General features: G+C 32.6%; 1 protein-coding gene across 1 annotated transcript in view; it reads right to left on the minus strand.

Annotated features, from left to right (window-relative positions):
* Positions 1-13,440, minus strand: part of FSIP2 (fibrous sheath interacting protein 2) — a 96,756-nt gene that overhangs the window by 64,895 nt on the left and 18,421 nt on the right. Inside the window, exons 10-13 of the mRNA XM_045558790.1 lie at positions 9,688-9,806; positions 7,469-7,514; positions 3,217-3,329; positions 767-830 (exon numbers count right to left, since the gene is read on the minus strand). Of these exons, the coding sequence (XP_045414746.1) occupies positions 767-830; positions 3,217-3,329; positions 7,469-7,514; positions 9,688-9,806 (342 nt within the window). The remainder of the gene's footprint in view (positions 1-766; positions 831-3,216; positions 3,330-7,468; positions 7,515-9,687; positions 9,807-13,440) is intronic.

Here is a 13,440-nt window from a genome sequence, read left to right on the forward strand (position 1 = left end):
ACACTAATCATCATGGAAATGCAAATCAAAACCACCAGATGTCACCTCATACCAGTGAGAATGGCTATTATCAAAGATACAAAAGTCTTGTGTTAGCAAGACTGTGGAGAAAAGAGAACCCTTGTACATTGTTGGTGGAAATGTAAATTTGTATAGCCATTATGGAAAACAGTATGTAGGTTCCTCAAAAAGTTAAAAATAGACCTACTCCATGACCCAGCAATCCCATTTCTGGGAATATATCCAAAGGAAATGAAATCGCTAGGTTGAAGACATATCTTCAATTCCATGTTCTTTGCAGCATACAAGAAATCATCAAGTTGTATATAGATGCTTCTGGACTTAGAATAGCACTATATCTTGACAAACTCATTGTAAGTTGAAAATAAATTGAAAATGTTTTTAATACCCCAATAAACCCATTATAAATTTAAAAAATTGTAAGTTAAATAATCATAACACCAGATGCTCCTCAATTTGTGATGGGGTCACATCCTGATAAACCCATAGTAAAACTGAAGCATCATAAGCCAAGTCATAGTAAGTTGGAGACTGTACCTTAAATACACAAAATTTTTAATTGCCAACTATACTTCAATAAAGTTGGGGGGAAGTTACTATAAAGAGTAAAAATTATGGCTTGTCTTCTTTGTATGTTCAATATATGGGGCCATGTCTAGCATGAAACAGGAACTCAGTAAATGTTAATTGAAAGAAAAAGTTGACAGATTATATGGTTTACTCAATAAGTGTTGCAAATATTTACCTGATTCACACACATAGCTTGATCTCTTGGTTGGTCTTCCATTACAGCGAGCATCAATCTCCTTCTACATAATTCACAATAAAAAAACCCAGATCCTTAGAGAATTGAATTTGAACATCAACCATTATATCTATATATGAAATAGAGAAACTTAAGATTTTGAAAATATTTTATAATAAATGCACACACATTTATGATGCTTGTGTTACATGTATTATTTACAGAATTCAAAAGTTCATACTTACATCAGAGGGTGGCCACAAGACCGCCCACACATTTGATTTGTTAAGATTTGGGTCTCAGCATATAGTTGTCTTCACATATAAGATTTATTACAATGAAAGGATACTCATAGGATAAGTAAGGGTAAAAGACACAGGCTGAGTCTGAAGAAATACGTGCAGAGTCTTCCTTATGCTCTTATTTCTCCTGTGAGATGACTAACTTGATCATGTTTTTTTCTCCAACAATAAAAAATGCAGTAACACATCTGCAATATTTCTGCCCAGGGAAATTACTTAGAAACTCAGCAAAGTTTTTATTGAAGGTCAATCATGTAGATACCCTCTGCCTTAGCACATATCATAATTCCACACTCTCAGAAGAAAAACAGGTATGCAAAAAGGATCATATTGTGTGTACGGTCTAGGTACAGTGAACCACCCAACTTAGCAAGAAAAAGTTTCATGTTAGTGTAGAAAAATGTTTCCCAGTCAAGTTCCCACACACTGGCCAAAGGCCAACCTTACACAAGGGCCCATGTAAAGATAAAAATCTCAAGCCTGCTATGTTACCTTTCTTTTCTGCACGACAGTATTTGCTGCTATCCTAAAATTTACTGCCTGTGGAATACATCAATTAGCAAGGAAGTTAATCAACTCAATGGGAAAAGAATAGTGTTTTTTAATAATGCTAACAATAGGAGAAAACTGTAAGTAGAGCTGGAAGGCAGAGAACAAATTTCTTTCAGTACATGGATGTGGCTCTTTAGTCTTGTCAAAGAACTCAACCTACTCTGGGAAGCAAATCCAGTATAATAAATTTCTTTTTTTCTTCCCCCCACGTCTGAGAGGTCAAAACAGGCCACCAGAAATACATATTCTGATAGTGGGAGGCTGTGTACAATATGTTGGAAAACAGAATATATTACAGTTGGCCCTCCATATCCATGGGCTTCACACCTGTGGAATCAACCAATTGTGGATTGAAAATACTCAGTAAAAAAATGCATCTGTACTGAACATGTACACACTTTTCTTGTCATTATTCCTAAAAAATATAGTATAACTACTATTTGCAGAGCATTTACATTTACTAGGTATTACAAGTAATCTAGAGATGATTTAAAGTATACAAAAAGATGTACATAGATTATATGCAAATGCTATGCCATTTTATATCAGGGATGTCAGTATCCACGGATTTTGGTATCTGTGAAGGTCCTGGAACAAATCCCCTATGGATACTGAGGAACCACTGTAGTTATATTAAAAATGCTCATTCTTTTTCTCATAATAAATTCGATATTTGTGAACATCAGGTACTCATTTGAGAATAATATGGATGGCAAAGTTAGTAGTACACACTACTCCAAAAAAGGTCAATGATAAAATTTAGATATGGTTTTTAAAGGAGTTTTTTTTCTTTTTTAAAGTTAAGAACATAGCCTTTGGAATATTTTGGGCAATATGACTACTTGAAATGTCAAAGTTACTAAAAATTTTCTTTCCTGATTCTTAGCATATTTAATGTGGCTACTAACATAGGAAAATAGTGAAGTTAAGCCCAATATTCATTTGTTAAATGTTTATTTATAATAAATCTGTACTACAGAGAAGCAGGTTGTGGCAAAATACTACATTTTAGAAGTTATTCATAATTTAGTATATCAATTATTATGTATTATGGAACATGTAAAATGATACCACTTTCTACCTTAAAACATTAAGAATTCATTTGGAAATAATTTAGTACGTTTCCATTTTGTTGAAATCTATTTTAAGCCATATTAACTCCTTACTATAGTTGAAGAAGTTAACATTATGCTAATAACAAAACCAAGGATGTGTATTTGATTCCTGTAATAACAAGTTGGCAAACCATACAGAAAATCTATTTCATGTCTAGGGGCTATACCCTGAATCTTTGATGCTGACTTTCCAACAGCAGGTAACTGATCACTGGTCAAGAGTACTGAATCAGTACAAGCATAAGGCAAATTAAAAAAGCCCAATTTGATACTTTCTCTGAAGGCTGCAGATACATAGTTGTGCCTTACATTTAGATGGACTGTCTTAGAGCTATTAAAATGTTGTTACAATATGACTAATTTCAGTGATAAAACTGTACTGTATGGTCACTTAAAATGACATTTTTATATACCAATGATGACCACCAGATCATACCTCATTTATTCTTTTTGTATTTGGAGTAAAAGAAATATTATTTACCTCTACTTTTGGAGGACCTCTACTTTTGAATGACTGTGAACATTTGGGAAAAATTCCTGTGGGTGAATTTTGAGCTGAAGTAACTGAATCTTGAGCTGACATGTTTATAAATCCTAGAGAAAGAAAAGGTAACTTTAAAGATGAGAAGATAATATTTCTGGAAAAAAGGTGAATATTAACTTATAGAAAAAATAAACAAAATTGACATGGCTCTTGCTAGATTAACAAGAAGCAGAAAAGAAAGGATTCTAATAAGGTCCATTAAGAATGAAAACAGAGAAATTACAACTGATACCATGGAAATACAAAATATCATCTATGACTACTATAAAAACTTCTAGGCACATAAACTTGAAAGTGTGGAGGAAATGGACAAATTCTTAGAAATACACAGCCTCCCTAGGCTCAATCAGGAAGAAATAGCATTCCTAAGCAGACCAATATCCAGTACCAAAATTGAAGCAGCAATAAAAACCCTTCCTAAAAAGAAATGTCCCATACCAGATGGCTTCACACCCAAATTGTACCAGACCTACAAAGGAGAACTGGTGCCTATCCTGCAGAAATTATTTCACAACATTGAGAGGTAAGGAATCCTCCCCAACACGTTTTACAAAGCCAACATCACCCTGATACCAAAACCAGAAAAGGACACCACAAAACAATAAAACTACAGACCAATATCCCTTATGAATATAGACATAAAAATTATCAACAAAATCCTAGCAAACCAAATTCAGGTGCTTATCAAAAAAATAATCCATCATGACCAAGTGGGCTTCATCCTACAGATGCAGGGATGGCTCAACATATGCAAATCTACAAATGTAATTCACCACATAAATAGAAGCAAAAACAAAGACCTAATGATCCTTTCAATAGACTCAGAAAAAGCATTCAACAAAATTCAGCACCCTTTTATGATAAGAATGCTTAACAAAATAGGCATAGATGGGACTTACCTAAAAATTATAAAAGCCATACATAACAAACCCACAGCCAACATCATACTGAACAGGGAAAAATTGAAAGCATCGCCACTTAGAACTGGAACCAGACAAGGTTGCTATCTATCACTGCTTCCATTCAACTTAGTGCTAGAAGTCCTAGCCAGAGCAATCAGAAAAGAGAAGGAAATCAAGAGCATCCATATGGGGACAGAAGAGGTCAAACTATTGCTCTTTGCTGATGATATGATCTTATATCTAGAAAACTCCAAAGATTCTGCCACGAGACTACTGAAATTGATAAAGAAATTCAGCAGACTCAGGTTACAAAATCAATGTACAGAAATCAGTAGCACTCCTATACGCCAACAGTCAAACTGAGAACCAAATCAAAGATCCAATACCCTTCACAATAGCAACAAAGAAAATAAAATACCTGGGAATTTATTTTAAAAAGAGGTAAAAGATCTCTACAGGGAGAACTACAAAACACTGAGGAAGGAAATAGCAGGGAACATAAACAGGTGGAAAAACATACCATGTTCATGGTGTGGCAGAATCAACATTGTTAAAATGTCTATACTACCCAAAGTGATCTACAGATTCAATGCAATCCCTATTAAAATACCAACATCATTTTTCACAGATACAGAAAAAAATAATTCTACACTTCGTATGTAAACAGAGAAGACCCCGTATAGCAAAAGCAATCCTAAGCAAAAAGAACAAACTGGAAGGCATTAATTTACTAGACTTCAAGCTATACTACAAGGCTATACTAACTAAAACAGCATGGTACTGGCACCAGAACAGACATATAGATTAATGGAACAGAACTGAGAACCCAGATATAAAACCATACTCATGTAGCCATGAAATCTTGCACAAAGCAGACAAAAACAGACACTAGGGAAAAGAGTCCTTATTCATTAAATGGTGCTGGGAAAACTGGATAGCCATATGTGGAAGACTGAAACAGGATCTGCACCTCTTACCACTCATGAAAATCAACTCATGGTGGGTAACAGACTTAAATCTAAGGCATGAAACTATAATAATTCCAGAAGAAAACATTGGTAAACTCATAGACATTGGTCTAGGCAAAGAATTTATGAAGAAAACCCAAAAGGCAATCACAGCAATAACCAAAATGAATAAATGGGACCTAATCAAATTAGAAAGCTTCTTCAAGCCAAGGAAACTATCACAAGAGCAAACAGACAACCTACAGAATGGGGAAAATATTCACATGCTACACATCTGATAAAGGACTGATAACTAGTATCTATATAGAACTCAGGAAAATAAGCAAGAAAAAAAATCAAACAACCCTATCAAAAAGTGGGCAAAGGACATGAACAGAAACTTTTCCAAAGAAGATAGACTAATGGCCAACAAACATATGGAAACAGTATACATCTCCAATTATCAGGGAAATGAAAATCAAAACCACAATGAGATATCACCTAACTCCAGTGAGAATGACCTTTATCAAGAAGTCCCCAAACAATAAATGTTGGCTTTGATAGGGAGAGATAGGAACACTCATACACTGCTGGTGGGACTGCAAACTAGTACAACCTCTGTGGAAAGTAACGTGGAGATAACCTCAAAGAGCTACAAGGAGAACTACCATTTGATCCAGCAATCCCACTACTGGGTATCTACCCGAAGGAGAAAAAGATATTCTATAATAAAGACGTCTGCACTCAAATGTTTATAGCAGCACAATTCACAATTGCAAAGATGTGGAAACAACTCAAGTACCCATCAGTACATGTGTGGATTAACAAAATGTGTTATGTGTATACCATTGAATTCTACTCAGTCACAAAAAACAATGGTGATCTAGTATATCTTGTATTATCCTGGATAAAGGTGGAGTCCATTCTACTGAGTGAAGTATCCCAAGAATGGAAAAACAAGCACCACATGTACTCACTATCAAATTTGTATTAATTGATCAACACTTAAATGCACATATAGTAGTAACATTCATTGGGTGTTAGGAATATGGGGGGGAGGAGAGGATGGGTATATACACACCTAATGGGTGTAGTGTGCACTGTCTGGGGGATGGACATGCTTGAAGCTCTGACTTGGATGGGACAAAGGCAATATGTGAAACCTAAACACTTGTACCCCCATAATATGCTGAAATAATAAAAAGAAAAAAACTTATAGCATTGCTCCAAAGTTCTACCTGCTGAGCTGCCATAGTAATTGGAATTACTACTATAGGTGATTTATTTGACTTAAGGAAGTATCTCCAAAAATAACATGATTTTTTGAATGTTTACTGCTTATAAATTTGCAGTGATTGACCACTGCCTTCAGAGACAAGTATTAAATCCTTAACCTCTGATCCTTATTTACTTATTAAGACAGCTTAATCTTCTGCCGCTAACCATAGCCCATTGCCAAATTTAACTGTTTACATTCATTCAGTAGGCAATGAGAAACTGCTCATGACTTAAATGGGAAAATAAACAAAGCTGTGTTTTAGGAAGATGGCTTTTATAGTAAAATGTATAGTGGACTAAAAAGAGAAAGAAAAGGTTGGAGAAAGTTTACTTCCGTAGTCAAGATTAGAGAAAACAAGGACAGGGGCAATGGTCATGGAAAAGAGTGGAGGACAAGATAAATTAAGGAAGTAGTACACTAGACAGAAAGTGATAACTTTTAGATGCAAAATATAAGAAAGAAGAAGAGTCAAAGATAACTTTTATTTTGTGCCTCAGTGAAAGTAAGAGAGGTCAGGAAGATAATGAATTTGGTTTTGTATAGAATTTGAGGGGATCATTTGCCATTGGCTGGAGATATCTAATATTTTCTGTGGGTGTGTATGTAGGGTATGCATGAGAGTATATTTAGTGACTTACAGGAAACTAACAAGGCCAAAGATCTTAAGTAGTGTATATTTCATTTAAGGGGAAATGTATTGTTTGTGGGAAACTGGTAACAGTGGAGTATGGGAACATTCCTGAGGACAGTTCTCTCTATTGCAACCTCCTGAACCCAGTATCTCATTTTAAGTATCACTATAACTAGTCACAGGAGGGACACTAATTTTCCCACATGTTGCAAATTCTAAAATGCACACTCCTCAAGCAATCACTCAATATATGGGATAATTATAATATCTATATTCATAAATAAGTTTATATCATCTTTTATTTTTCAGAATAAGTATAATTTTTATAATCAGGTAAAACAACTTTAAAAGCTATATAACTATATGATAAAACTATAACTATAATTATGTACTTAATAGCAAAAATTATGAAAATTTTCCATTTTCTTACCTCTGTCATCAAAAATACTTGATTTTTTAGTTATCAATCCATCTCCCTATATGGTAAAATGTTAAAGAGAAAAATATTCATTAGTAAATGTACTTCCAAAAGAAATTTGTACCTTATATCAATTAACTAAATTAGTACAGATGCTTTTCCTCCTTTATCTTCTAACTCTATTATAAAAAAATTGTTAAAGGATGATACTTATCATCAACCTCCTGGGATACCTTCCACACAATTTCAAATTTAACTAATTCCAAATTGAGTTCAACATGTAGTAATGTACAAAGTCACTCCTCCTATGGTATTCCATATTTTGCCTAAAGGTATGGTAATCAATTCAATGATTCATTCTAAAATGTTTAGACTCATTCAGTTTATCTCAGAGAAATTCAATACAACTATTCATATTCAATCCAATCAGATGTGATGCTTATTGAAAACATTACTTAGAACCAAAGTAAAATTCATCATTCCAGACACATTTTACTATAATAATATTTTTCTGCGTCTGTTGCCTCACTAGACAATGAGTTATTTTTTGCCATAACTTTTATTTCAAAATATTAGGGGGTACAAGTGTTCCTTGTTACATGGATGAATCGTATAATGCTGAGGTCAGGACTTTTAGTGTGCCCATCACCAGAATAGTGTACATTGTACCCAATAGGTACATTTTTATCCGTCACCTTCCTCCAACCCTCCCCCTTGGTTAGCTTCCAAGGTCCTTTACACTACTCTATGACCATGTGTACCCACAATTTAGTTCACACTCATCTGTGAAGAATGAATGGTTTTTTTTTTTCCATTCCTGAGATACTTCACTTAGGATAATGGTCTCCAGTTCCATCCAAGTTGCTGCAAATGGCATTATTTCATTCTTTTTAATGGCAGAATAGTACTCCATGGTGTGTGTGTGTGTGTGTGTGTGTGTGTGTACATACACACATACCATATTTTCTTTACCCACTCATAAATTGATGGGCACTTAAGTTGATTCCACATTTTTGAAACTGTGAATATTGCTGCAATAAACATTCAGGTACAGGTGTCTTTTTGATAGAATGACTTCTTTTCGTTTGGGTAGATATCCAATAGTGGGATTGCTGGATCAAATGGTAGGACTACTTTTAGTTCTTTGAGGAATCTCCATACTATCTTCCATAGAGGTTGTACTAATTTACGGTCCCTCTAATAGCATATAAGTGTTCCCATTTCGCCACATCCACACCAACATCTATTGCTTTTTTATTTTTTAATAATGGCCATTCCAATAGGGATAAGGTGGTGTCTCATTGTGATTTTAATTTGCATTTGCCTGATCATTAGTGATATTTTCTCATATGTCTGTTGGCCACTTGTGTATCTTCTTTTGGAAAAAAAATCTCTTCATATATTTTGTTCACTTCTTAATGTGATTATTTGTTTTTTTGTTGCTGATTTGTTTGAGTTTTTTGTAGATTCTGAATATTAGCCCTTTTTCAGATGTATAGTTTGCAAATATTTTCTCCCATTCTGTAGGTTGTCTATTGACTTTGTTGATTATTTCCTTTGCTGTGCAGAAATTTTTTAATTTTATTAAATCCCATTTATTTATTTTTGTTGTTGCGTATTTGCCGTTAGGGTGTTAGTCATAAATTCTTTGTATAAACCAATGTCTAGAAGAATTTTTCCTATGGTTTCTTCCAGAATTTTTATGGTTTCAGTTCTTACATTTAGATCTTTAATCCATCTTGAGTTAATTTTTGTATATGGTAAGATATAGGGATACTGTTTCATTCTTCTGCATGTGGCTATCCAATTTTCCCAGCACTGCTTATTGAATAGGGTGCCCTTTTCCAGCATGTTTTTGTCTGCTTAGATAATGAGTTCTTAAAGGAAATGATTATGTCTTATCTTTGTTTCTTATGTAACCCATTATTTTTGTTTTGTTTTCTTTCATTCTGTCTTAGCATAGCATCTGGTCAAAATCACATGCTCAATAAATACAAGCTCTTGTTATTATAATTGCTAAATGTTCTCATTATTTTCTGCTATATTGTATAGTGCATTTAGTATTAAGCTAACTCAATATTTTCTGCAGGAAACAAGATCAGGTCACATGAACAGAACCCAATATTCCTACCTAATTAGTACCATGTTAGTAAAGGAAATGATTCATAGAAGTCAAGTTAAGTAGATAAATTAATAATAACTATATAAAACTTTGAAATGTAATTTCATACCTTTTGATCTTTACCATTATTCTGTACAGCTGGCTGATTAACAATTGAAGTTGCTGATGTTTTCAAAACATTCTTAGAATTATTTTGAGACTGCATTTGAACACCATTTGTTCCATGTTCTAAAAGTAAATGAAAGAAAACACTATTGTTTTTGTTAACAATTTTATTAAAGTATAATTGAAGTACAATAAAATATAATTATTTAAGTTTAATTATTGAATCAATTTTGAAATATGGATACAACTGTGAAATAACCATTACACACACAATAACATTTCCATTACCCCTATAAGTTTTCTAATGTAACTTCACAATCTATCCATCTCTCTTTTCTAATACTCCAACAACAATGATCTGTACCTTTAATTCATAAGATTAGTTTGGATTTTTTTAGAATTTTATACAATCAGAATCAATCATACAGTATGTACTCTTTTGATTTTCTTGGCTTCTTTTACTCAAGATTATGATGTTACATTTATCAAGTTTGTTCTTTTTTTTATTTTTGAGAAGTATTCTATTGTATGAATATGTTACAATTTTTTATCCACTCATCTGTTGATGGAGATATGGATTATTTCAGTTTTGATATTTTATAAATAAACTTATATGAACTTTCATGCCCAAATCTTGTGTAGAAATATTTTTTTTTCATTTTTATTGGGTAAATACCTAGTAATAGAATGCCTAATTAATACCATGTTTCATATGGTGGATATATGTTTAACTTAAAGAAACACCAAACCTGTTTTTGAAGGTGGTTGTACCATTTTACATATCAATCAGCAGTGCATCAGAGTTTCAGTTTTTTCACATCCTAGCTAACCATTAGTATGCAGACGACAAGAAATAATAAAGATCAAAGTAAAATGTAAAAGAAAAGAGAAAAAATAATGAAACAAACAGCTGGCTCTTTAAGACATTAAGTAAAGTGATAAGACAGATTTATCAGAAAAAAGAGAGAACACAAATCAGCACAATAGAGTCTACAAATGATTACTAAATGTTACAATAAAGGGAAAAATGTATAGCAATAAATTTGAATACCTATACAAAACTACCAAATTTCATTCAGAAATGAAATTTGTAGATAATATGAAGAACTGTTTATCTATTAAAGAAATTGAACATGAAGTTAAAAATTTGTCTACAAAAATGCCTCTCACTCAAATTACATCACTTGTTAATTGTACAAAATATCTAAGGGGGAAGTTACCCTAATTCTACACAAATTCTTCCAGAAAAATTGAAGAAAAGTGAACAGTTCCCAATGCATACTTTGACTGGAGGATCAGTCTGATATAAAATATCATTACAAGATATTATGAGTAAATTAAATTGTTCAATTCCCCCATGAACAAAGCAGCAAGAATTATAAGCAAAAACAAAACAGATGCAACAAGATATAGTAAAGATGATACACTGTGAATAAATAGAGTTTATCCCAAGAATGAAAGATTAATTTACCATTCAAAAATAAAAGTAATTTTCCATTTTAACAAACTAAAAGAGAAAATTCATGTGATTATCTCAAAGATTCAGGAAAAAGTATGATATAATAAAACTCAACACTCATTCATAACTCAAATCTCTTACTAAACTAGGAATAGAAAGTGATGTTTCTCTGATAAACGTTATCTTCAAATCTCTAGAGCTAATATCCTGACTTATGGTGATCACTTTCCCTTAAGGTTTGGAACAATCTTAGGGAGTACATAATCACCATTTTCATTCAACATTATACCAGAGGTCCTAGTGAGCAAAAAACAGAAATAAAAAGTGAACAAAATCCCAGCAGACTAATTTGTAGAAATTGTCAATTTGTTTCTCAAATTTCTATGAAAATGCAAAGACCTAAAATAACCAATTCAACCTAGAAAAACAACAAACACTGGATAACTCAAACTGCCAAATTTTCAAAAAAGTATAAAGCTACAGTAAGTAATGAAGAGAATACTGCATTCGAATAGGGACAGACAAATAGATCAATACAATAGAAGAGAACGAATAGAAATAGGCCCACCTATCTAGATCATTTTATCTTTTCAAATTTGCCAAAGCAACTCAATGGCGTTAAAACAACTGGATGTGTACAAGATAAGTTTGCATCTTCCTTTGTTTCCAGATAGCAAGGAAGCTATCAAAAACTACTTGAGTTATGCCAAAAAAGACTGCAATTATTATGAAGGGGCTTCCACTGGCCCAATGTGGTACCACTTCAGCATTAATAAATTCAATAACAGCAATGTATAGAAGCACATCAAATTTATTTGAATTAGTTAATTCATGACACTAAACAAAACAAACTGCATACTGATGGAGGGTGGTACTTAAATAATTCATTACTTTGAAAACTAATGAATGATAGTAAAATATTGAACATGTAGTTTGATTTTCCTAAATATTCTGTATCACAATGTAACCAAATAGTAGTTGAGGAGAAATTTCATTTTATAAATGTATTCTAGCTAATCTGTGAAGAAGGAATGATAGAATTAAAATATCTCAAATTTGCTACCACTAATTAAAACTAATGAATTTAGGCCTTGAGCACAAATGGATGTTAAAATCACAGAGAAATAAAAAATCAGATATTATATGTCTCCTGATGGATCAGTCTTGCTAAAGAAATTCAACCAGAAAGCCTATAGATTTAACTAATACTCTCCAGGAAATACAGCCGAGAGAACATGCAAAACTATACCACATAGATGCAATCAGGAAAAGTCTAGAGTGTAAGAAACTCAACAAAACAGCAACTAAAATTTCCTCAACAGCAACAAAAATTGTAATAAAAAAGAAGGGAGGGAAAGGAGAAAGAGAGAGAAATATATATAAGAGGAACCTATATATTCAAGGTTACTCAAAAGACATATCAACCTATTACAACACATATCAATGTAGATTCAAACTTCAAAATATTTTTGCAACAATTATGACGTTATGAAACATTTGAATAGAGATTAAACATTTGATGATATTATGAAATTATTGATTTGAGTGGCATGATACTGATATTGTAGTGAAACATTTTAAAAAAATAATCCTTATCTTTTAGAGACACATATTGGCATATTGATTAATAAAATGATATTATATGTAGGAGGTACTTCAAAACAACATGGCAGTAGGGAATAGTTGAGGGCACAGGCAAAACAAATTATTCATGATTTGTTGAAATTGAATGATAAGGGTTCATTATCCTATTCTGTTTTTGTTTATATTTGAAGTTTTTAATAAGAAAATCTTAAAATATCATTAAAAAGCTGTGCCCATATTACAGAAATTATTTCATAGCATCAAGAAGTAAGGAATCCTCCCCAACGCATTCTACCAAGCCAGTATCACCTTGATACCAAAGCTAGGAAAGGACACTACAAAAAAAAGAAAACTATAGACCAATATCCCTTACGAATATAGATGTAAAAATCCTCAATAATGAATTCTAGCAAACTGCATGAGCAGCACATCAAAAAATAATCCACTACAACTAAGTGGGCTTAATCTGAAGAGTGCAAGGATGGTTCAACATATGTAAATCCATAAATGTGATTTACTACATAAACAGAAGCAAAAAAAGAAAGATTAGATGATCATCTCAATAGATATAGAAAAAGCATTCAACAAAATTTAGCACCCTTTTATGATAAAAATTCTTAATAAAATAGGCATAGATGGAACATATTTCAAAGTTTTAAAAGCCATATATTACAAACTCATAGCCAACATCATAATGAATGGGGAAAAGTTGAA

The sequence above is a fragment of the Lemur catta genome, chromosome 8, assembly GCF_020740605.2.
Source record: "Lemur catta isolate mLemCat1 chromosome 8, mLemCat1.pri, whole genome shotgun sequence".
Taxonomy (NCBI): Eukaryota; Metazoa; Chordata; class Mammalia; order Primates; family Lemuridae; genus Lemur; species Lemur catta.